The following is a 26,733-nucleotide window of genomic DNA, read 5'->3' as shown; positions in this document are numbered from 1 at the left end:
AGGGTTTATAGGTGTTGGGTTAAGGTCACTGCACTAACCCCTTCCTTCGGGAGAGCATGTCCCCACACTTCTATGTACTGAGTCCCTCACGTGGATACGCCTCTCCGATGGCCCCACAGACTTCCATCTTACTTTTGACACCAATGTAGCAAATTTGGGGGGTATCCCTGACCAGGATTTGGTCCAGCACGGGTCCAGCGACTGTAAAGCCAACACCTTAAACGTTAAAGGGATACTTCAAGATTTTGGCAATGATGCCCTTTATCTACTTCCCCAGACAAACTCGTGGATACCATTTTTATGTCTCAGTAGCTAGGTTTCCATCCAATTTGCAACAGATTTTCATGCGAATATAAAAAAAATAAAATCTGCATAAAAACAATATGCATATTTTCCCAGCAGAGATGTGTTTCCATCAAATTGACTTGTTGCAGATAAAAGGCTGTGCATGATGACGAAGTGCCCATCAAAAAACCTATTGCGGTTAAATAAAAAAATGCAAGTTCAAATTGCTTTCCACCGCATTTTCACTGATGGTTTTCTCACAACAAAAATGTATACAGGGAGTGTGCCCCCTCTGGTATTGGAACGTGCACTCTAGCCCAAAGTATTCCAAATTCAGTCTTGGCTCACCCTGATTGCAGGTATTGGTTTTTGCTCTAGCACTACACAGCTGATTCAAGTAACAAACTCACCACCAAGCTTTGATTATTTGAATCAGCTGTGTAGTGCTAGAGCAAAAAAATAAAAAATGCACCAAGGTTGGGCCCCAGTACCAAGTTTGGGAAACCCTGGGTTAGAGCGCACATATAGCCTACATCTCTTATACTCAACTCTAGCCATTGAAGCCAGCTCCACTGCATTTTTTCATTGTTCCCCTCTAGTCAGGGACTGATTTATACCTGTGACACCAGGTGTGTGCAATTAATTATCAGGTAGAACATAAAACCAGCAGGCTCTGGACCTCATAGGGTAAGAGTTGAGTACCCCTGGCCTACATGATGAGGTTATTATGGGCAAAGGAGTGAGATTATTTTTATTTGTCAAATGGCAGCCAAGCATCAATGATTATGTCATGAGAATAATCCCCACGATATTTATTGGAAAGGAGCATCAAGTTTATCACGTTGCACTTTCAACACCCTGTGTAGTTCATCATAATTTATTTAATCTGTGGTTTAATGAACTGCATGCTTTCCCAACGTAGTAGTGGGAGATGTCATCGCCTTCAATATGATGGTTACTATATAAATATTTGCACATAAGTGTTGACACAAAAATGTGTCGCATAATACATATTACAGACACAAAAAGACGTAGAATATTTTGTTTTGTCAACATTTGGAAAGTTTACCAAAAAAATTGTTTCCATCTGTTTTATCCGACATATACTTTAATCGGATAAAAAGTTTGGATGGAAACCTTGTCTGTGTCCAGTATGAAGGAAGTTGGAGGTACTTTCACGAGCCAATGCTAACTATCGTTAATGCCTAGCAAATACCAAAAGACTTCCAGTCAAATGCTATTTAGCAACTTCCTTCAAAGTGAACGTAGAGACATACAAATAGTATACACGAGTTCATCCGACTCTGGGGAAGTAGATGAAGGCACTCATTACCACAATCCAGAAGTATCCCTTTAAACCAAGAGGTCGCTAGGTATTGGGTTGTGGCTACATTATAAACATTACAACACATTTTCAAATGTGAACGGGCAGATCAGAGCCCAAATGACTGCAACTGGTTCGGATTTCAAATAAATATGCCCTTTCTCTTGAAGAACAAGTTGCCCGTTCAGTAGGTGGCGTCGCTACATCAATAGGTGTATTCTTCCATAAAACTTTAAAGAAGAAGAACAAGTTGCTTGTCACGTGTGCTTATGCAGTTTAGAAAGTTTGACAGCAGTTTTACAACGTCAGCTAACCTAGCTGTGTGTTTAGCTGTTTTCGATCAGTCGAATGTAATCAAGGTTCACCCCGCTACAATATTTGTACGTTTGGGAGAATATAGGATTTCTTCCGGTATAGCGAACTGCTGAAAATCGAACATGGAAGTTGTTCAGGTAAATCGGTCGACACGACTTTTCGTTATATTCGCTAACTTAACAGTTAACGTTAGCTAGTGCAGGGGACCAACATTCGTGACATTTTAGTGTCGGGGGGCTACCAATTAAAACATTTATGAAAAATACATCTCGCTTGACCACGGTTTTTTTTCTTCTTCCAATTTAAGAAACTTCTGTCGGGATTCAATCTTGACCTGGGACCTTTGAAAGAACCTCTGGGATTTATTCGGATTCTGGAATGGGTAAGATACCCTCTTTATCCTTTTAGAGGACTTCGCCAAAATGTAATGTGTTGCAACCCATTGCTATGTCTATTGTCTCGCAATTGTCACACACACTAAACTTGCTAGCTACGTTAATTAACTAGCTAGTTTGTCATGTTCTTGGTTAATGTTGCGCGCTAGCTACTTGTTTTTTTGTAGTTTAATTTCGGAGTAATGTTAGAAGTGTATTGATGCAGATAGTTATCTAGTACACTAACGTCAGTTAGCCCAACCTCCAAGGCAAATGATAGCTAGATTTCCTCGGCAACACCCTATTCAGCGATTGTCTATGTAGTTACGACTCATAGCTACAACAATTGGATCAGTGACTGACAAGTCACTCTTTAAGATGATCATACAAGTGTTTTTTTTCTCTTTTTTTCCATTTTGTAAATGTATTTATTTAACATGTATTTAACAAGGTAGGCCAGTTGAGAACCAGTTCTCATTTACAACAGCGACCTGGCCAAAATAAAACAAAGCAGTGCGACAAAAACAACACAGTTACACATAAACAAACGTACAGTCAATAGCACAATAGAAAAATCAATGTACAGTGTGTGCAAATGTAGAAAAGTAGAGGTAAGGCAATGAATAGGCCATAGAAGCAAAATAATTACAATTTAGCATTAACACTGGAGTGATAGATGTGCAAGTAGAGATACTGGGGGGTGCAAAAGAGCAAGATGATAAATAACAATATGGGGATGAGGTGGTTGGGTGTAGTATTTACAGATTGACTGTGTAGAGTGATCGGTAAGCTGCTCTGACAGCTGATGCTTAAAGATGGAGAGACTCCAGCTTCAGTGGATTTTATTTATTTATTTTTTTTAATTTTTTTTGCAGTTTGATCCAGTCTTTGGTAGCAAAGAACTGGAAGGAAAGGTGTCCAAAGGAGGTGTTGGCTTTGGGGGTGACCAGTGAAATATACCTGTTGGAGTGTATGCTATGGGTGGGTGTTGCTATGGTGACCAGTGAGCTGAGATAAGGTGGGGCTTTATCTAGAAAATACTTATAGATGACCTGGAGCCAGTGGGTTTGGCGATGAATATGTAGCGAGGGCCAGCCAACTAGAGCATACAGGTCGCAGTGGTGGGTAGTATATGGGGCTTTGGTGACAAAACGAATGGCACTGTAATGGACTACATCCAATTTGCTGAGTAGTGTTGGAGGCTATTTTGTAAATTACCTTGCCGAAGTCAAGGATCGGTAGGCTAGTCAGTTTTACGAGGGCATGTTTGGCAGCATGAGTGAAGGAGGCTTTGTTGCGAAATAGGAAGCTGACTCTAGATTTAATTTTTGACTGGAGATGCTTAATGTGAGTCTGGAGGGAGAGTTTAGTCTAACCAGACACTTAAATATTTGTAGTTGTCCACATATTCTAAGTCAGAACCGTCCAGAGTAGTGATGCTAGTCGGGCGGGCAGTAATCGGTGGAAGAGCATGCATTTAGTTTTACTAGCATTTAAAATAATTTGGAGCCCACGGAAGGAGTGTTGTATGGCATTGAAGCTTGTTTGGAGGTTTGTTAAATGGCTGCAATCCCATTAATGGGATGAGATGACAACAGCCAGTGAAAGTGCAGGGTGCCAAATTCAAAACAACAAATCATTAAAATTCCTCAAAAGTACATGTATTTTATACCGTTTTAAAGGTAATCTTGTTGTTAATCCCACTAGTGTCCGATTTCAAATATGCTTTACAATGAAAGCACCACAAACGATTGTTAGGTCACCACCAAGCTACAGAATAAACACAGACATTTTCCCAGCCAAAGATAGGAGTCACAAAAAGCACAAATAGAGATAAAATGAATCACTAACCTTTGATGATCTTCATCAGATGACACTCATAGGACTTCATGTTACAAAATACATGTATGTTTTGTTTGATTAAGTTCATATTTATATAAAAAAAATCTGAGTACATTGGCGCTTTACGTTCACTAATTCCAAAAACATCCAGTGATTTTGCATAGCCACATTGATTCAACAGAAATACGTATCATAAATGTAGATGATAATACAAGTTATACACATGGAATTATAGATATACTTCTCCTTAATGCAACCACTGTGTCAGATTTCAAAAAAACTTTATGGAAAAAGCATACCATGCAATAATCTGAGACGGCGCTCGATAATTGTTCGATAATGTCCGTTATTTATGTCCAATTAGGTACTTTTGTTAGCGCGTTTGGTATACATATCCAAACGCTCGTGCATTTCTTAGGACAAAAACTTTAAAAAGTTATATTACAGGTCGAAGAAACCTTTCAAACTAAGTACAGAATCAATCATTAGGATGTTTTTATCATAAATCTTCAATAAAGTTCCAATCTTCCCTATCCTTGTTAGTAACATGTTTGTTTATGCATTTCTGTGATTAGTTAGTTAGTAAATAAATTATTAAGCCAATTGGTGTATGAATGATTCATAGTAAAGGCTGGGCTTGTGCAGATAACCAACAATTTACGACATTTGGAACGAGACTAACGTGAGGTAAAGAATATTTCATTAATTAAAAAAGACTAATTGATCAGATATTAAAATATCTGTAGAGTTATATTAGGAAAATTATAACTTTGTCATCGGAAGATTGTCCTTGGTGCCCCGACTTCCTATAACCACATTTACATTAAATGTTTTTAATTTGACCTTTTTATTTAACTAGGCAAGTCAGTTAAGAACAAATTGTTATTTTCAATGACGGCCTAGGAACAGTGGGTTAACTTGCCTGTTCAGGGGCAGAATGACAGATTTGTACCTTGTCAGCTCGGGGATTTGAACTTGCTAGTCAAACGCTCTAACCACTAGGCTACCCTGCCGCCATGATTAGTTTAATCATATAGTAATAATTGGAGAATAGATTTGATAAAATATGTTCACTTTTTAATGATGCCAAAGACAAGACGGGTGGGTGTATGCTGGGCAAAGAACATTCAGAAATATCTTCCAATACATGTTGCCTGTGAGCATCAGAGGTGAACCAGTTGCATACACAGCTTGAGCAAGACATTCATCAGCATTTCTCTCACTACGTTCCTCCATTGAGTCCAAAAAAACTTCTGATTCCAGGAGGACCATGATCTGTTGCTATCGATAAGGTGTCTGATTCATCATTTTCACCTCGACTAGAAGTATAGACTTTTGTCAGAGGTTGCTTGTTGTGAGCGCTGAGGGAACTTTATGCACTTGGCCAGATGATTCTGCCTCTATTGCATTCTTCACATGATTTGGCAGAGTATTTGCAAATGTACACAGCTTTTCCTTCTACATTAGCTGCAGTAAAATGTCTCCACACATCAGATAGTGCCTGTGGCATTTTCCTGTGAAGATTTGGAAAAAAATGATTCCATGTACAGATAAATAGTTAAGCAGTTAGATTAAACAACTCCTTTGTAAGATAAATGAAACTTGAATGGAAACGGGTGAATTAACACTAACAGGCTCAACAAGCTAAAACTAACTAGCAGAAATGAACAAGTTAGAAATGATTTAAACACACTTTACTGTAGGCTGCTATTTACTAGTTAACAATAGATCATGCATGTCACTAAATATATTCCCCCCCCATCCAGTATTGTAATCAAAACTTAGCAGAAAGCATGTAGTCCTTGGCTCAGACAGTGTAGTGTGGGCTCAATAGCATCTCATTAGTGTGCTTGATCTTGAGAATCAGCTGTCCATGTGATGGACGAATGCATTGTGTTGCAATTCCATTGACTTGGGAATAGTTCAAACAAAATATGCCACAAGACCTAGAATTGCCTCATGTGTATCCAACATAAGGTTCACTGTTATAAGCTGTTTTATTTTGTATTTTTTTAATGAATTTAAGAAATTCCCAAAATTCCTGGGCTTATTTACCCATGGAAAATTTCCACAAAAATTCTGGAAATTTACCGGAATGTTTCCGACCCTTTGCAACACTAGTAAGGACAGATGATTTTTACACACTTCCGCACTGTCCCGTCCTGGGAGCTTGTGTTGCCTACCATTTCGTGGCTGAGCTGTTGTTGCTCCTAGACATTTACACTTCACAATAATAGCACTTACAGTTGACCGGTGCAGCTCTAGCAGGGCAGAAATTTGACGAACTGACTTGTTGGAAAGCTGGCATCCTGTGATGGTGCCACTTTGAAAATCACTGTTAGGTCTTCAGTTAAGCCATTCTATTGCCAATGTTTGTCTATGGAGATTTCATGGCTATGTGCTCGTTTTTATGCAACAGAAATAGCCAAATCCACTAATTTGATGTGGTGTCCACTACTTTTGTCAGGGGATTGTGGAGGCCAGGTCATCTGATGCAGCACTCCATCCCTCTTCTTGGTCAAATAGCCCTTACACAGCCTGGAGGTGTGTTGGGTCATTATCCTGTTAAAAACGAATGATATTCCCACTAAGTGCAAACCAGATGGGATGACTTATCGCTGCAGAATGCTGTGGTAGCCATGCTGGTTAAGTGTGCCTTGAATTCTAAATAAATCACTGACCATGTCACCAGCAAAGCACCATCACACCTCCATGCTTTACCGTGGGAACCACACATGCAGAATTATTCCGTTCACCTACTCTGTGTCTCACGAAGACACGGCGGTTGGAACCAAAAATCTTGAATTTGGACTCAGCACACCAAAGACAGATTTCCACCTGTCTAATGTCCGTTGCTCGTGTTTCTTGGCCCAAGCTTCTTATTGGTGTCCTTTTTAGTAGTGGTGTCTTTGCAGAAATTAGACCATGAAGACCTGATTCACAGTCTCCTGAACAGTTGATGTTGAAATGTCTGTTACTGGAACTCTGCAAAGCATTTATTTGGGCTGAAATGTTCTGTTCTTGCTATAATATTGACTTGGTCTTTTACCAAATAGGGCATCTTCTGTATACCACCCCTACATTATCACAGCACAGCTGATTTGATTGACTCATGCATTAAGAAGGAAATTCCACAAATTAACTTTTTTAACAAGGCACACCTATTTAATTCAAATGCATTCCAGGTGACTACCTTTTGAAGCTTGTTGAGAGAATGCTAAGTGTGCAAAGCTGTCATCAAGGCAATGGGTGGCAACGTTGAAGATTCTCAAATGTAATATATTTTATAATTATTATTGTTTTTGGTTATTACATGATTCTATATGTGTTATTTCATACTTTTGATGTCTTCACTATTATTATACAATGTACTGTATGTGAGTATAACTGAGCCATGTCACTTTTATCATTTTGGTCCACTGTACTTCATTCCAGATATTGGCAGCGTGCATGAATGAAAGCAGCTAGCTAGCTAATGCATAGTATTTCAAACTGCATTCATGCCCAGACTGTCACATCAGATAATAGTTAACTTTAGCTAGCTAGTTGTCACTGACCTATAATATGCTCTATGTCATGAGTTTAGGCTGATGCTTTAACTGTTATGACCTAGGTAGATCTTGACTTTGAGAATGGATTGTTGGTATTTTCGAGAGGAACAAATGCAGATGTAGTATGACCACAAACTGAGAGGTAGAGCACTAATGGATCCTGTGCGTAGGGCAAACCCTATTTGCAAGGTCCCCATGCTCATTGGTAACCAGGGCAACTAGGCTTCTTGACTTCATTTTGTTGAGTACATGGACATGGAAATTCCACTTATGATCTACAGGGCAGGTAGGAAATCAGTAGCTAGGCTATCAGACTTTCTTCATGTATGCAGCTTAGTAGTGCTGCCTCTTGGAGCTAAATTTACGTGGAGAATTTGACTATTTATGTGATGTGAAGCCCAGTGACTCTTCACTGTCCCTCATTTGTCACTAGCTGATTTATGTTTGTTTCTGCTGCTTATAGGCTACATCAAAGAATCACCAAGTCAGAATCGTTTAACCAAAATCAAACTGCTCACAAGCAACGCTCACGCGAATCTTTTAAGTTGGGTCCAGACAGAAAGTGGAATTGCCCAGGCCAACACATTGGAAGGACTTAGTGCACAGTATGTAGGCCTGAGAAGAGGTGTTTTGCTAAAGAGCTGACATTTCGAGCAGGCTTTGCTATGTGATGAAGTGACATTTTTAGAGACGTGGCCAACTGGCCAAAGTGTAGACTGTCAGCAGCTGTAACAGACAGCTTGGATTCATGAACTTGTAACCTGTCTGAGTAGCTGTCTCAGGATAAAAGAAGGACCACTGGTTCTGATCAACAAGCATTCTGTGTGTGTACACGATCTGTACGTGTATACAGTACCGGTATGTGTCTTTGTATGCACCACATAGTCTGTCATGAATGTGCTAGTTTTGCCTGTGTGCTTGGCTAACTGTGTTGAGGTACTGTCTGTGTGCTTAAGTAGCAGAGCTGCCAGTGGCCCTGTAGGCAATAAACGCCAATGTTATCTTTTAGGTTGGAGCTTGAATTCAATCCAGGCAGTCTACTTCTCCCTCAGCCAGTCATCACTATCTGGCCATGTTAGAAAGGATAGAAATGTATACTTTCTAACCACAAATGTCATTTTTAAACCACTACGCTTTACATCAACCCCTACCCTGACCTAAATTAATAAGGAGAAATGGCTCATATGCTTTGACCATAATTCTACTTTTGTCCATTCTAACATGGCTGTCTAGTAATTACCCTCCTCCCTCTCCCCTATGTGCTGTGCCAACCAACTACATGCCTTTCTCTGGCTAGAGAGGGGAGTGGCCAGTTACTAGGAAATACACTGTAAATCCTGGCCAATGCTGCAACACAACATTCTCAGAGCGTCAGTGCAGAGAGGGAGTGGAGGCAGGGGTTACTTTATACACACCACTGATCCCGGTGCTAAACCCTGACCTGCATGCTGCTGCATGCATGAGGGGTTAGAACTAACAAGTTCCAATTAGGCAACCTGAATCCATACTATGTCTGTGGCTGCTTCTTTAAGACGTGTTCTTTAGAATTAGCTTTAATGCAGCATTTAATTGCACCACTTTATTGCAGCCTACGCCACAGGCCCCTGAAGAACTCGCATAGACTATATGCAGTTGAAGTGTTGGAACAGAAGCATGACTTTACCCCTGAAAAACATAGCCTAGCTTAATTCTCAAATAAATATTTGTATGATGAACCACGAAAATGGGCGGGAAGTTTTTTGTTCCTTGATGCACTGATGTTAAAACAACTTCTAAGCTTGGTTCAGATCTGTTTGTGCTCTTAACTCCATTGCTGTTAATGTCATGTTTGTTATGAGAATGAGTGTCAAGGAGTTGACATGATAGCCGAGTGCCTGCCTGTTTGTGCCGTCTCTGACTAATTCATAATATGTATACCATGACAACAGTCAGAGGAGTTGGCCAAAGCACCAACAAGTCTAGAACCAGGTTTGAAAACAAAGGCCTCCTAACGTTCCCATATCATCAACTCCCACCTAACTACACTGTGACTGTACTAGCCTATAGGTTTGCCCCCAGGTTGGGTGTCTTACTTACTCAGGGAACTGCATAGTGGAGGGTTTATTTTGAGGGTCAGCGGCTGAGGTGAGGGGATTGCTGGAATGGTCAGGTGTTTAAGTGGGGGGAAATTGGAAATGTTTTACTTCACCAAACACCTGAAAGATGAAACCAGTTCCCACGAGGTTCACTTGACCTCAGGCTGCTACTACTACGATCACGATACAATTTTCTCCCCTGTGTTTTTTATTTCACCTTTATTTAACCAGGTAGGCAAGTTGAGAACAAGTTCTCATTTAGAATTGCGACCTGGCCAAGATAAAGCAAAGCAGTTCGACACTTACAACAACGGAGTTACACATGGAGAAAAACAAACACAAGTCTATATACAATGTGAGATGGGAGGTAAAGGCAAAAAAAAAAGGCAATGGTGGCAAAGTAAACACAATATAGCAAGTAAAACATTGGAATGGTTCATTTGCAGTGGAATAATGTGCAAAGTAGAGAGAAATAATGGGGTGCAAAGGAGCTAAATAAGTAAATACAGTAAGGAAAGAGGTAGTTGTTTGGGCAAATTATAGATGGGCTATGTACAGGTGCAGTCATCTGTGAGCTGCTCTGACAGCTGGTGCTTAAAGGGGAGAAGTGTTTCCAGTTTCAGATTTCCATGGCTCGCATACCCCTAAAATACTAGTGGACTAAACTCCACGGTTTAGGAAGTTTTTGATGAACTCCACTAGAGGTCGACCGATATAATCGGAATGGCTGATTTTAACAATCGGAAATCTGTATTTTTGGACGCCTATTTATTTATATTTTTTAACACCCTTTTATTTAATCTTTAACTAGGAAAGTCAGTTAAGAACATTCTTATTTTCAATGACAGCCTAGGAACGGTGGGTTAACTGCCTTGTTCAGGGGCAGAACGACAGATTTTTACCTTGTCAGCTCGGGGGATTCAATCTTGCAACCTTACAGTTAACTAGTCCAATGCTCTAACCACCTGCCTCTCATTGCACTCCATGAGGAGCCTGCCTGTTACACGAATGCAGTAAGCCAAGGTAAGTTGCTAGCTAGCATTAAACTTATCTTATAGGGCCTCCCGTTTGGCGCAGTGGTTAAGGGCACTGTACTGCAGCGCCAGCTGTGCCATCAGAGTTTCTGGGTTCGCGCCCAGGTTCTGTCGTAACCGGCCGCGACCGGGAGGTCCGTGGGGCGACGCACAATTGGCCTAGCGTCGCCCGGGTTAGGGAGGGCTTGGTCAGTAGGCGCACCAGCGACTCCTGTGGCGGGCTGGGCGCAGTGTGCGCTAACCAAGGTGGCCAGGTGCACGGTGTTTCCTCCGGCGCATTGGTGCGGCCGGCTTCCGGGTTGGATGCGTGCTGTGTTAAGAAGCAGTGCGGCTTGGTTGGGTTGTGTATCGGAGGACGCATGACTTTCAACCTTCGTCTCTCCCGAGTTGTAGCGATGAGACAAGATAGTAGCTACTACAACAATTGGATACCATGAAATTGGGGAGAAAAAGGGGTAAAATGCAAAAAAAACAACTTATCTTATAAAAAACAATAAATCAATCATAATCACTAGAAGCACTAGTCCGATGTTATTACTAGTTTATGCGTTGCATATAATCCATGTGGTTGCTCCAACGTGTACCTAACCATAAACATAAAGTAGAAGTATATATTTTTAAACCTGCAAAAAAGAAATCCAGGTTAGCAGGCAATATTAACCAGGTGAAATTGTGTCACTTCTCTTGCACGCAGAGTCTGTGTATATGCTGCCTAATTTGCCAGAATTTTACGTAATTATGACATAACATTGATGGTTGTGCAATGTAACAGGAATATTTAGACTTAGGGATGCCACCCGTTAGATAAAATACGGAACGGTTCCGTATTTCACTGAAAGAATAAACGTCTTGTTTTTGAGTTGATAGTGTCCGGATTCGACCATATTAATGACCTAAGGCTCGTATTTCTGTGTGTTATTATGTTATAACTAAGTCTATGATTTGCTAGAGCAGTCTGACTGAGTGGTGGTAGGCAGCAGCAGGCTCAGGCCATTTCACAACCGATGTGAAATGGCTAGCTAGTTAGCCAAGAGGATTCAATGCTGTAATTGCTGCCACAGTGCTTCAAAGTACTGATCCCAAACCGTTGAGGTCGGGTGATTGTGGAGGCCAGGTCATGGTTTCGGATGAGTTGGTCCGCAGAGTGAAGGAAAAGCAGCCAACAAGTTCTCCGCATATGTCGGAACTCCTTCAAGAGTTCCAGGTTTAGCATTCCAGGTTAAGCTGGTTGAGAGAATGCCAAGTGTGCAAAGCTGTTATGAAGGCATAAGTTGGCTACTTTCCCAGTGACCTTGCCATGGTTAAATGCGGTTGTATGCACTTTCAGTTTAGCACAAATGCTGCCATCTAGCCACTGTTTCTGGTTTGGGTAGGTTTTAATAGTCACAGTGGGAACAACATCCCCTTCCTGATGAACTGTCACCGTGTCTGTGTATACATCAATGTTATTCTGAGGCAACCCGGAACATATCCCAGTCGGCGTGATCAAAACAATCTTGAAGCATGGATTCTGATTGGTCAGATCAGCATTGAATATATCTTGTTAATTTTTCTCCTATGTACTGTTTTTGGATTCTGCTTTAGAGCAGCTTTCTGCAGCATTGGTAAATATGTGATTTTATAAATGTTGAGTTCATTCCTGTGCTGTTTTGTAACTAACCTGGTAGGTTGTCTGACAACCTGCACTAGGTTGCAGGCACTAGTTACAGTTTGAAGTTTGTTTTCTTGTGTGAAAATATACTTATGTTTATCACATACATATCACATACATTATCCAGAAATGGACTGTTAGCACTTGGTCTATAGCAGGTTTCCACAAGAATGGGCTTTAGGTGAGGCAGATTAACCTGTAGCCATATTACTTCAGTTTTTAACATGAGATCCTCTTTAAGCTTTACAGGAATGTGGTTCTGAATATTGACTACAACACTGCCCTTGTTTGCTTTTCTGTAGATAACTTTTTATTGCTGCCACTATCATCAAAGGTTTTGTCTAAGTGACTTTTTAATTTTAAGAGAGTCAGAATATGAATGTACTTTGTTACAAGCAAGTTATTGACTTCATGAACCTTGTTTCTTAGGCTACTACATATGTTAAGATGGGCTATTTTTAGTACTTTTCTGGGTTGCTTGATTTGTTTTTTTATGCTTTTCTGGAAAGCTTATCAGAAGTAGACTAGCTCATGTTATTTACATCGGTGCTGATAGTGCATGGTAAGCTGCACACAGTGGACTTCCTACTAGGACACACCTCTTCAGGGCTAACTGTAACTATGGTTCATACAGTAGGCACATGATTACAGCGTACAATAGCTGTAGGATCAACATAGGGGGACTTTAATTCAGTTGTCTGCCAATGCCCCTGTGATGTACATTTGATGCAGAATTATGACAACACAGCGTCACAATGGTGGATTAACTGAGCTGGTCTTGGGTCATTGATAAGTCATTGTCTCAATGCAGCCTTGAAATGCTTGGCTCCTGCTTGGACAGGAGCCAAGCTCATTTAGATGGACTCCGTCATTCCTTTAGATTATCTTCTGTTTCCAGACGGTGTCAGAGTTATCTATGAATGTGACTCCAGCAGAGCTACAGTTGTCTTTTAGCCAGATGTGTAATGCCAGTAGCCTGCTGAATCTTTCAGACATTCGGCCCAACGATGGTACTGGACCTGATATTATTTGCCGCTATTTGTAATCTGTCATTGCTCTAATCAGTTATTTTTTTAAATCAATTTTCAGAAGTTCCAAGCTAGCCCTCCTGATGTCGTAGTCCATGTGGGGTCAAACGACAGCGCCAGCCCCCGGCAGCAGTCGTAGAACGGTTGGAAGCAGCCTTGTGGTGTCCTGTACTCATGCTTCTGGGTAGAACAGTCTGAAGCAGCCTTGTGGTGTCCTGTACTCATGCTCCTGGGTAGAACAGTCTGAAGCAGCCTTGTGGTGTCCTGTACTCATGCTCCTGGGTAGAACAGTCTGAAGCAGCCTTGTGGTGTCCTGTACTCATGCTCCTAGGTAGAACAGTCTGAAGCAGCCTTGTGGTGTCCTGTACTCATGCTCCTGGGTATAACAGTCTGAAGCAGCCTTGTGGTGTCCTGTACTCATGCTCCTAGGTAGAACAGTCTGAAGCAGCCTTGTGGTGTCCTGTACTCATGCTCCTGGGTAGAACAGTCTGAAGCAGCCTTGTGGTGTCCTGTACTCATGCTCCTGGGTAGAACAGTCTGAAGCAGCCTTGTGGTGTCCTGTACTCATGCTCCTGGGTAGAACAGTCTGAAGCAGCCTTGTGGTGTCCTGTACTCATGCTCCTGGGTAGAACAGTCGGAAGCAGCCTTGTGGTGTCCTGTACTCAAGCTCTTGGGTAGCACTGGGAACTGAGATGTTTCTCACCATAGACCTGCCAATGATGACAGCTGGTGAAATAGCAGAGGGCTGGCCGTTCTTTCGTCTCAAGTGATTTAGAAGACCCCTTAAGGACCAAAGAGCGGTGGGGCCCGATGGACCCGAGTCGGCTGTAGTATCTATCGTAGATAAATGGCCCGGTATCTCAGGCGGTCTGTGGAGGGTGGGTGCTCTGAGGATCTAAACCTGAGGGAGACAACAGAGGACCAAGGCACCTGAACCTCTGAATCCAGGGCAGCAAAGCCGTTTCTGGTCTGTGTCCGGGCTTAACATCTCCAAGGAGTCCCCCGTTGCCAGAAGATGCTTTTTTCCCCGACTTACATGGCGAGTGACGCATCTCCATGGCTGGTTGGGTCGAGAACAGGAACGTCCCACAGGAGCATCCTACCACTTTGGGGAGGGATCCCTGCAGAGTACAGGCCAAGTCATCTGTTGGGAGCTGATACGGTGGCGACACTTCCACCAGAGCGCGGCGTCTGGCTACTGGGGTAGAAGAACAATTTAAAAGTAGGCGGGGGTGGAGTCCCCCAGTAGGTTTTCTAAGAGTAGGCACTTCGCCCTTGTAGTCCTCTGCAAGCAAACAGTTGCTACTTTGAAAGTCTGCGCAGTCCACATCGTCCCGGAATAAAGCAAAGTAAACACAGCTCCTGCAATGTTAAACGTTCAATAGCGACCTACATTTGAGACTGTTGAGCTAGCTGGGTTTCCGTGTCTCTCTCTTTACATGGAATCTGTGAGGATCCCAGGACAGATTGTTGTGTTCACAGCAACTAAGCCGCAGGATCCAAAATCAAAAAGTATATAAAATCTTAACTTCACAAGGAAACACTATCACAACTTTACATAAACGATTAATCAAGGTCTCTTGTTTAGATGTTTTGGGGGAGGAGCTCATTAGAATAATGGCCCGTGTGAAATATCACAGCACAGTTGTAATATATGGTAAACAGAAACGGGATGGTTTTCAGAGATGGATGGGAGGGGTTTAGTGGAGCTGAAGGATGGAACTAAAAAGAACAAGGTAAAATGTATAGTTGAAGTGGAAGTTTACACACACCTTAGCCAAATACATTTAAACTCAGTTTTTCACAATTCCTGACATTTAATCCTAGTAAAAATTCAGTTAGAATCACCACTTTATTTTAAGGATGTGAAATGTCAGAATAATAGTAGAAAAATAAATTTATTTCAGCTTGTATTTCTTTCATCACATTCCCAGTGGGTCAGAAGTTTACATGCTTAACTAGTATTTGGTAGCATTGCCTTTAAATGGTTTAACTTGGGTCAAAAATATCGGGTAGCCTTTCACAAGCGTCCCACAATAAGTTGGGTGAATTTTGGACCATTCCTCCTGACAGAGCTGGTTTAACTGAGTCAGGTTTGTAGGTCTCCTTGCTCGCACGTGCTTTTTCAATTCAAAATTTTCTATAGGATTGAGATCAGGGCTTTGATGGCCACTCCAACACCTTGACTTTGTTGTCCTTAAGCCATTTTGCCACAACTTTGGAAGTATGCTTGGGGCATTGTCCATTTGGAAGACCCATTTGCGACCAAGCTTTAACTCCCTGACTGATGTCTTGAGACTAATAACAAACTAAAGCTGACTATTGTAAAATATATTGTCTGTAAAATGTATGTTGAAGCCTGTTGTCCATTAATTTACTCCAATTAGGAGGTGGGGAGGGAATACAAAATAAAGTGTTTTCTGTACACTCACTACTGTTCAAAAGTTTGGGGTCACTTAGATATGTTCTTGTTTTTGAAAGAAAAGCAACACCAAAAATAACCTAATTGATCAGAAATACAGTGTAGACCATTGTTAATGTTGTAAATGGATATTGTAGCAGGAAACGGCATTTAAAAAAAATATATTTATATGGTTATACCGAGGCCCATTATCAGCAACCATCACTCCTGTGATCCAATGGCATGTTAGCTAATCCAAGTTTTTCATTTTAAAAGACTAATTGATCATTAGAAAACCCTTTTCCAATTATGTTAGCACAGCTGAAAACTACTGTTCTGATTTAAAGAAGCAATAAAACTGGCCTTTAGACTAGTTGAGTATCTGTAGCATCAGCATTTGTGGGTTCGATTACAGGCTCAAAATGGCCAGAAACCCATAACTTTCTTCTGAAACTTGTCAGTCTATTCTTGTTCTGAGAAATGAAGGCTGTTCCATGCGAGAAATTGCCAAGAAACTGAAGATTTCGTACAACGCCGTGTACTACTCCCGTAAAGAGGAGTGGGAGGCCCTGGTGCACAACTGAGTAAGAGGACAAGTACATTAATGTCTAGTTTGCGAAACCGACGCGTCACAAGTCCTCAACTGGCAGCTTCATTAAATAGTCCCAAAACAAAACACCAGTCTCAACGTCGACAGTAAAGAGGCGACTCCGGGATGCTGGCTTTTTAGGTAGAGTGCCTCTGTCCAGTGTCTGTTCTTTTGCCCCTTTTAGTATTTTTTGGCCAGTCTGAGATGACTTTTTCTTTGCAACTCTGCCTAGGCCAGCATCCCGGAGTCGCCTCTCCACTGTTGACGTTGAGACTGGTGTTTTCACCTCAACCCAATTGAGATGAGTTGGATCGCAGAGTGAAGGAAAAGCAGCCAACAAGTGCTCAGCATATGTGGGAACTCCTTCAAGACTGTTGGAAAAGCATTCCAGGTTAAGCTTTTTGAGAGAATGCCAATAGTGTGCAAAGCTGTCAATGCAAAGGGTGGCTATTTTGAAGAATCTTAATTTATAAAATATAATTTGGTTTTGTTAACACTTTGGTTACTACATGATTCCATGTGTTATTTCATAGTTTTGATGTCTTCGCTATTTATTCTACAAAATGTGAAAATTGTATAAATAAAAATCCTTGATTGAGTAGGTGTCATCTTTTGACTGGTACTGTATAATCATGCACAAAGAAAATATGGAGGATTGGAAATGATGCAGACAATTTACATCGACAGAAACCACAATCTGCCTGCAATATTAAAGCTGCTCTAACCCCAGAATTAAAAAAAAATCAACTTCCTTCACTTTGTAGTTTAGTCCGCTACTGAAATACCCGTATTTGACCCCTTTACACTCAGCAACTGTTGTGGCATTGTTTTTTATGACCCTCTATTTATTGCATTGGATATTTGTTATTGTTCAGAAGGCCTGAACTCTTTAGGCCTCGTGGTCTGTTTTGCACTTCTCAACTGCTATGTAAATTCTGGTTGATTGTGATCATGTGGGAACGTGCTTGAGCTGACGTGGGCACTGGACTAGGCTACTTTTAGAACAAAGGGCATTCTTCTAGAAGAAGTTGGGGCGTGCTAGATCTCCCATCACATTTTCATTGGACGGATCTGTTCAGTAAGTCCTATTTGTGGAACACTGCTATCAGCAACCAACACCGGAACAAGTTTTTATTCAAATATACAAAAATCTAAATGCAATGTGAAGTGTTGGTTTCATGATGTGAAATTAAAGAAAATTCCCTGGCATGTTCCATTCACAAATCTTATTTCTCTGAAATGTTGTGCATATTTGTTTACCTCTGGTGAGCATTTCTCTTTGCCAAGATAATCCATCCACCTGACAGGTGTGACATATCAAGATGATGATTAAACAGCAAGGTCATTACACAGGTGCGTTTTGTGCTGGGGACAATAAAAGGGCACTCTAAAATGTGCGGTTTTGTCACAACAATGCCACAGATGTCTCAAGTTGAGGGAGCATTCAGTTGGCATGCTGATTGCAGGAATGTCAACCAGAGCTGTTGCCAGATAATTTTAAGTTAATTTCTCTACCATAAGCCGCCTCCAACATCGTTTTAGAAAATCTGGCAGTAGGTCCAACCGGCCTCACAACCGCAGACCACGTGTATGGCGTCATGTGGTCGAGCGGTTTGCTAATGTCATTGTTGTGAACAAAGTGCCCCGTGATTACGGCATGGGCAGGCAAACTACGGACAACAAACACAGTTGCATTTTATCGATGGCAATTTGAATGCATAAAGATGCCGTGACGAGATCCTGAGGCCCATTTTGTTTTAAGATGTCTGTGATCAGCAGATGCATATCTTTATTCCCAGTCATGTAAAATCCATAGATTGGGGCTTAATGACCTAATTTCATGACTTATTTCCTTTATGAAGTCTAACTCAGTAAATTCTTTGAAATTGTTGCGTTTTTCTGTTTTTGTTCAGTATACATCTAGGGGCAGCAACATCATCCTAGTCCTACATTTAAAATGGGCTGCCTTTCTATGCAGTCTATTTAAATGGAATCAGCCCACCAGACAGATTTTTCTGTAGTTCGGATGGTGTGGTATTCCCAAGTTTAAAATTTTTATTACACCTAGGAGAATAAACCTTACTCAAGCATTGCTATCAGACGATACAAAATCACTGATCTACAAATGACCTTACATCCCAATTAACTCCTCATTACAGATCAAGATTAGATGTGCGCCTATCCTTTCTCAAACAGAACCCATTAAACGTGCTGCTAGTTTGTCAGACTCCGCTGTTAGGAGCCAGTCCGTGTGAATGAGTTGGCTCTCTTAGCACTCTGAGGGAAAGAGTTTCCTGTGTGGAAAGAGGCTGGAGGGAAGTTAAATTGGTGAAAAGTAATCATGAGAGAGAAAGAGTCAAGGTTCTAGCACAGGGAAAGTCTTCGTCTGGGAGAGAAGTGTAAAGCCTATGATTTTGCATACGTGTATGTTTGCCATTCTTCCCCTCTCTGGGTCTGCCCTCACCCCACTTTTCTGCTTTGAGTAGAGGAAGTAACTATCAGGGTGGATGAGGTTAGGTCCCCAGTGTTCTGCCCAGTCAGGGTTTCAAGATTTTTGGTACGAGCCATGTCTGAGGCCTCTTGGGGCCTCTTCCTGTCTGACCTGACCCTGCTGGGGCGTTCTGCTGGAGTTGGGGCTTTTCTTGCCAGGTTACCACTCCCCACCCTTATGGCTTTTACAGAGGACTGTTAACTGTGCTGCAGCAGGAACACTTGACCACTTAAAACCAGCTCTGTGTCCTACCGGTGGAACACCTCTTATTATAATAATATATGCCATTTAGCAGATGCTTTTATCCAAAGGGGCTTAGTCATGCATACATTGTACGTATGGGTGATCCCGGGAGTCAAAACCCACTATCCTGGTGTGGCACTACAGAGGACGACTTTCTGTTGTGATTTACAGAACCACAACTCTGAACAGCCCTCTGATCAGCTATAATAAAGATGAGCTAAATATAGCTGTATACAGTCTTATGTAGGCTACATGTATTATGTGTTGATTTAAAATCTTAAAGGACACATTTTGATAATCAGAGGAGTGCACAATAACTCTAGTTCGTTGGGAGAGAAACAGTTTATGAATTCTAAAGTACCTTTCCTTCCTTGTCTCCTTTATTGACCAGAAAACAAAGCCTAGACACTAGTGAAAAGTCAGCCCACCAGGAATGAGCTTTTCTTAGCTGCCCAGGAATGAGAATGATGTGAAGGCAAATAGATGAGGAGAGGAAGTAACTTAAGACCATTGAGATGCACGCTAACTCACCTCTCTTTCTGTGCAGGTGTTCACCATCTTTGCCTTTGCCACCACGGGTGGTTACTCTGGGACGACCCACATCAGTGTGAAATGTGGGGATGCGGTGCTAAAGGACATAGACGTAGGGTTCGGATACCCTTTCAGGTAAAACACCTCTCGCATAGAGCTGCATATTAACAACATGTATGCTGTCATATTGTTTCTTCTGTTTTTTTAATTGCCAGTAACCCCTACCTGTGGTCTGTACAGTAAATAAGCCTATCTCTGGCACTCCCTGAAAAGCAATGCAAAACTTTTCAAGGGTTTGATGTGTAAACAGGAATTCCAAAGAGCAGTTTCTTTTTACTCTAAAGCTGGTTGTAAAATGTATGCAGTCACACATGGAAAAAAACAAAAGATTCTTCCCACCAAGATCATTTTTATTTGCCTTTGATGGTTGCCCCTTAAATGTTTTTTGAATTTATAGTTGAAATGGATTTATCTAATTTATAGTTTTTCTCTCCCACCCCCCCACTACTCTCTAGGTTGCCAAGCTACGGCCCTTTAAAGGTGCCCACGTGTAACGGGAACGCCACGAATGAGATTTACCTACAGGGCGACTACTCTTCCTCGGCTGAGTTCTACGTCTGTGTCGGTGTCTTTGGCTTCCTGTACTGCACCGCCACCCTGGTTCTATACTTGGGATACCAGCATGTGTACCGCGAGGGCCGCGGACCTACCTTTGTGAGTCTAAGATAGGCTGTTGGTCGACCAAGATTTGAATTTTTTTGTCAAGCTGTGATATATATAATTATTTATTTATTTATTTCACACACACTGGGGAGAACAAGTATTTGATACACTGCCGATTTTGCAGGTTTTCCTACTTACAAAGCATGTAGAGGTCTGTAATTTTTATCATAGGTACACTTCAACTGTGAGAGACAGATCACATTGTATGATTTTTAAGTAATTAATTTGCATTTTATTGCATGACATAAGTATTTGATCACCTACCAACCAGTAAGATTTCCAGCTCTCACAGACCTGTTAGTTTTTCTTTAAGAAGCCCTCCTGTTCTCCACTCATTACCTGTATTAACTTTACCTGTTTGAACTCATTACCTGTATAAAAGACACCTGTCCACACACTCAATCAAACAGACTCCAACCTCTCCACAATGGCCAAGACCAGAGAGCTGTGTAAGGACATCAGGTATAAAATTGTAGACCTGCACAAGACTGGGATGGGCTACAGGACAATAGGAAAGCAGCTTGGTGAGAAGGAGAAGGTCTGGAGAAGGTCTGTATGGAGGAGTGGGACAAAATCCCTGCTGCAGTGTGTGCAAACCTGGTAAAGAACTACAGGAAACGTATGATCTCTGTAATTGCAAATAAAGGTTTCTGTACCAAATATTATGTTCTGCTTTTCTGATGTATCAAATACCTATGTCATGCAATAAAATGCAAATTAATTACTTAAAAATCATACAATGTGATTTTCTGGATTTTTGTTTTAGATTCCGTCTCTCAATAAAAATTGCAGACCTCTAAATGCTTTGTAAGTAGGAAAACCTGCAAAATCGGCAATGTATCAAATACTTGTTCTCCCCACTGTATATATATATATATATAAACAATTATGGCACGCGAGGCACCTGTCTGAGTGGACTAATCCATTGCGAATGCTTCAGGGATGGCACACAAGTATCACCAGTAGTACGTTTACCATTTCTTGTCTAAAAGTTCTGTTAATGCATTCAATATATTATTATTACAGTCTTGTCATTGTAGGAGTAGACATTTTTGTAGAACGCACAACCTAGGTTACACTTGTGAGGGAAAAGTTTAGGTTTATTTCATTCCGTTTACGAGTTAATTTATTAATTGTCTTTGACAGGAGCTCTCCAAACAAATCTTGAGAAAGGACACACACCTGATTTATGAATAGAACTAGGCCTAGGCTACCTGGCCTGCACGCAAATGTAGGCTTATAAATATGCACATTTGGGGATCTGATACTATTTCTGATTGGCTTAACTCGCCATCACTGTGGAGCTTCTCAAAGTAATTTTTTCCTTCGCCTCAAAAAGAAAGTAAACTGTCTGTTTTGACATCCATTGTGAATAGTTCCTCAACGTAGCCTATTTGAAAAATCTTTCCAGCTCTCCCACTTTCGATAACCACACAGCATGAAAGGGGGAAAATGTCATGCTCTGATCCGGTGGAAATGTCATAAAGGCCTACCTCATTACTTCTTATCCTTTGTGCAAATAGCCTACGGCTGTGTCTGTCTGTCTGTGGTGCTCACTGGCAGCACCCAGAATATTTTAAACAATGTTGCAAGTTTGTTAGCTCGAGCTTCAGGCTAGACCCAAGTTAATAGTTAATACAATGTTTCAAGTTCCTTGCAGACAGGCCATGCATAGCTCCCGAGGGATGCAGCGGTCTAAGGCCCTGCATCTCAGTGTCTGAGGCATCACTATAATTTTGATTAACCACATGACATTGATTTTGAGATGAAACTGTTCCACAAAAATGTGCATATGAAAATCATAACTGACACACAGATCAGTAGAAATGGTATGATAACTTGCCACTCCAAATGGTAAAGGTTGCTGACCGTTGTTGTAGCCTACTACCGGCAACTTCAGATGCATAATGGCAGAATTTGCAACGGCCAGCAGCAGTGGGAGAAATGTTATTCTGGTTAGTTTAAAATGTTTTAACTAGGCAAGTCGCTTAAGAACAAATTCTTATTTTACAATGACTGCCTACCCTGACCTAACCCGGGCAACGCTGGGCCGATTGTGCGCTGCCTTATGGGACTCCCAATCACAGCCGGTTGTGAGACAGCCTGGGATCGAACCAGGGTCTGTAGTGACGCCTCTAGGACTGAGACTCAGTACCTTAGACAGCTGCGCCACTCGGGATCTCTGGCTCACGCTTTAGTAAATTGTCAAAATGTTCAATTACAGCGCTTGACGCATCAGGCAAAATAGCCTACATATAGTTGATTTTATTCGAACATAGGGTGGGGTTTATGTTAGTTACCGTATAGTGTAGCATAACTGGAGAACTATTTGTATATCCTGGTCTACCAGCCTGTGTACTGCCAGATCAGTGTCAACCAGTCATTGTGAGGCTGTTTTGTAGGGTTTTTGAGAAGCAACCCATCAACTGGCAGACCAATAATGGTGTGTGACTGTACAGAGTAAGCATGTACAGCTGATATAGTGATTGTAATGTTAGCCACACAGTACTGCGCAGTTTTCAGAAAAGAAAAGCATATCTAAAACAACATACTTACATTTTCAGAATTAGACAACGTCTCTCAGCCAGATGCCGAAGAATTGGTTCATGCATTTTCTTATTTTAGGCTAGTTCTCTAAAGCATCACAGTTGTGGAACAGCTCGCTATGTCAGGTAAGAGGCAGATAACAGAGGTTTTTAAATCACTTTTAAAAACCCACCTTTTTAGTTGGGATTTTAATAAGTGAGTTATATACATCCTCAGTTTGTTTTAATGTGAAGTATTTTGTTTTAAATATGTTGATTTAACAATGTAACCATTTGTCTCTGGCTGATGGGTTAGGTTCATGTTTTAAGCCTGGTATGGCTCTAACAGCTGAGACAACAGGTTAAGTTGTGAGCCTAATAGTTTTCAAAAGAGATTCATGATTTCAAAGCTGCGTTCTTCCATCCTTTTCAACATGGTCCTATAGTGACAACCCTCCCCTGTTTTTCTCAGGACCTGTTGGTGACTGCTGCTTTTGCCTTCCTGTGGCTGGTGTCCTCCTCTGCCTGGGGGAAGGGCCTGACTGACGTGAAGTGGGCCACCAACCCAAACCACCTGGTTGAGACCTGTCAGCCCCTGTGCTCACCTGGATACTTCCCCTCCATGGGAAAACTCAATGCCTCTGTGGTGAGCAATTTGATTTAGTAATAGGAATTTAAAGCCAATTCTCAATGTGATTTACAGGTATGTACAAGTCAAGCATGAAAGACAGGGCTACGGGTGTAGTGGCACTTAATGTAGCATTTGTAATTCCTTTGTTTGTATCCTGTGACGTCTTTGTTTCACACTTTCCTGCTTGTCCAGATATTCGGATTTCTAAACCTCATCCTATGGACCGGTAACTGTTGGTTCATCTTTAAGGAGACTCCCTTCCACAAGGACCCCAACCCACCAGCCACCATGGAGGAAGGCGGAGTCCCCAGCTCTTAATTGCATAGAGCCCAAGCCAATTGCCAAGGTGCTTTGGACCCACACTGTTTCTTATTTAACCCTATTAAGAAGGAAACTAAAACCTCAAGCAAAATGTTTTTAATCACCCTTACCACAGAGGCCACTTTTCAATGATGGGCATTAAGCTCAAGCTTCAGGGAAAGTATTCATGCTGTGTTTACACAGGCAGCCCAATTCACACACTATTTTTTTTTCTCACTAATAGGTATTTTGACCAATCAGATCAGCTCTGAAAATAATCTGATGTGATTGGCCTTTTGGCCAAATAAAAATAAAATAATTGGTGTGCCTGTGTAAACACAGCCTAAGTTCCCCAAGTCTAACCCTCCAACACAGCTACCCTTGGATGTGGTTTTAATACTCTGCATAGAGTTGGTCAGTTAATGTGAATGATTTGCTGGTTGCAATCAACACTACCCCAATTTACAGGTGTAAACCCTGATAACTGAGTGACCGCAACGGTTTTTATTTGTTTTTTCCTGTTTATTTTTAAACATTCTAAAAGGTGCCTTGAGTTAACTGTACATAACATATATTCAGTTACAGTGAATGTGGCTTGAGTTGAACACTTTCAAAGGAATTTGGGTATCTGTGATTTTCAAAATGTCTGATTTTGGTCGCTTCAAGTAGAGCAGGTACTTTCAAACGCATAGGCCAAGTACAAAATGTCCCAACAGGGCTCACAGACACACTACTGTAGCTGAACTGTGACTAATATGGGGATGTTCAGTAATGCTGCGTTGACATCACAGGTGGCCAGCCGGTGGTACCTTAATTAGGGAGGACGGGCTCTTAGTAATGGCTGGAACTGTATCGAAAACAACAAACACGTGGTTTCCAGGTGTTTGATTCCATTAACTCCTTTCCCGGCCATTTGTTATGAGCCGTCCTCCCTTCAGCAGCCTCCTGTGGTTCAAATACACTAATTGTCTGACCGTCAGTCCCCTCGTTTACCATGAATCTAATAAAGGAGATGAGGTCGACGGTAAATGTTGAAATCCGCTGCTCTGTTGCCTTTCAGGCCTAAATTTGGTCCTCTAAATTAAAATAAACAATTTTAACTACTGTCATATCAGTAATTCCAATATTCCACTACTACATTTTTTAAACATGGATGTTGCATTTCTGTCGTGTTCTGAAAGCCTACTGCTTTGGTGCACTAAACTCGTCAGTTAGCTACTTGACCCCACAATCGCTCCTGATGTTCAATGCGTTCCTCTTTGAAATGTATGTTTTTTTTTTGTCTTAGTTTTGTTATTCAAAATTATTTTGTCACATGCTTCATAACCACCTGGTGTGGGCTAACCTTGAAATGCTTACTTGTGGATGAACATATGAACAGTGCCTTGGTTATTTATACTAACTATAGCAGTAACACCAACTAATATGGACTACGTTCAATTTGAGGACACATTTCTAGTAACTGCTGTCAATATTTTAGTTATTCAAACTGTCAGTGCCTATATTTCACCGCAGTGCTGGTTGGTGTATTGTTTACTCAATGAAGCCAAAGTTTTTAAAGTCTTATGTAAAGTTGTGACATTGAAACAATTAAAACACTAAGTTCCCTCAGTATTTGACTCTTCTCAAAATGTTTGAACTAGAGCTGGGACGATAAACCAGAAAATGATCGACACCGACCACTTATTGCAGGCATTTTGCAGATAACATTCAGTACGATAAGTAGCCTATACTACAGAAATGTAAAGTTTGAAATTAAATAAGTTTGCTAATATGGGTGGATTGTTATAGCTGTCAATTGACCCATAAAAAAGCTTAGTAGTAGTTTAAAGGGTAATTTTTTTAACTTGTTATAAAATTATAGTTCTATTTATTATTTCATCCATATCACGATAAACTGCCTGAATTGATTTTTGTCTGACGCCCAGCTGTAGTTTGAGCAGGAAAAGACAACTTTTGAATGATGTCATTTAAAAAAAAAAACGACATTAATTGGTCAATTCACAATAAGCCCTTTAATGGCTTCTGTGTGTTTAGAAAATATCTATAACTTATCTCCCTGAGTAAGTTTTATGCCTTCATGGTTGTCATTTTGTTTTTTCTGTTTTGTCACACCACTGGGCAAGCTACAGACTATCATTGAAGAATGGTAAATGGTGCTGCCATGTAACACAAATGGCAACATGTAGGTGCCAAAATTAATGAATCCTTTGGTATTTCTTGTTGCTTGTTTTTTTTTCTCTCTCATATTTACATTTTAATTTAGCCAATGATTGCAGTTGATGGGTGTGTGGAGATGACCTACAGTGCCTTGCGAAAGTATTCGGACCCCTTGAACTTTGCGACCTTTTGCCACATTTCAGGCTTCAAACATAAAGATATAAAACTGTATTTTTTTGTGAAGAATCAACAACAAGTGGGACACAATCATGAAGTGGAACGACATTTATTGGATATTTCAAACTTTTTTTAACAAATCAAAAACTGAAAAATTGGGCGTGCAAAATTATTCAGCCCCTTTACTTTCAGTGCAGCAAACTCTCTCCAGAAGTTCGGTGAGGATCTCTGAATGATCCAATGTTGACCTAAATGACTAATGATGATGAATACAATCCACCTGTGTGTAATCAAGTCTCCGTATAAATGCACCTGCACTGTGATAGTCTCAGAGGTCCGTTAAAAGCGCAGAGAGCATCATGAAGAACAAGGAACACACCAGGCAGGTCCGAGATACTGTTGTGAAGAAGTTTAAAGCCGGATTTGGATACAAAAAGATTTCCCAAGCTTTAAACATCCCAAGGAGCACTGTGCAAGCGATAA

The 26,733-nt window shown here is 41.1% G+C and overlaps 1 protein-coding gene across 2 annotated transcripts; it reads left to right on the top strand.

Moving 5' to 3' along the window:
• Window positions 1–1,581: 1,581 nt before the first annotated feature.
• On the top strand, window positions 1,582–25,525 carry LOC110528399 (synaptophysin-like protein 1). Of its 2 annotated transcripts, none has more exons than XM_021610442.3 (6): window positions 1,582–2,061; window positions 2,232–2,306; window positions 19,751–19,869; window positions 20,250–20,448; window positions 23,455–23,628; window positions 23,863–25,525. In XM_021610442.3, the coding sequence occupies exons 1-6, from the start codon at window positions 2,047–2,049 to the stop codon at window positions 23,929–23,931; spliced, it is 651 nt and encodes a 216-aa protein (XP_021466117.1). In that variant the 5' UTR covers window positions 1,582–2,046; the 3' UTR covers window positions 23,932–25,525. The 2 variants fall into 2 exon arrangements, with proteins under 2 accessions (XP_021466117.1, XP_021466116.1); XM_021610441.3 differs by having other exon boundaries at window positions 23,806–25,525.
• Window positions 25,526–26,733: the final 1,208 nt, after the last annotated feature.

Source organism: Oncorhynchus mykiss, chromosome 7 (assembly GCF_057628025.1).
Source record: "Oncorhynchus mykiss isolate SJ-2025 chromosome 7, ASM5762802v1, whole genome shotgun sequence".
Taxonomy (NCBI): domain Eukaryota; kingdom Metazoa; phylum Chordata; class Actinopteri; order Salmoniformes; family Salmonidae; genus Oncorhynchus; species Oncorhynchus mykiss.
Note: the sequence above shows the minus strand (reverse complement) of the source record. Positions and strands in the feature narration are given on the sequence as shown.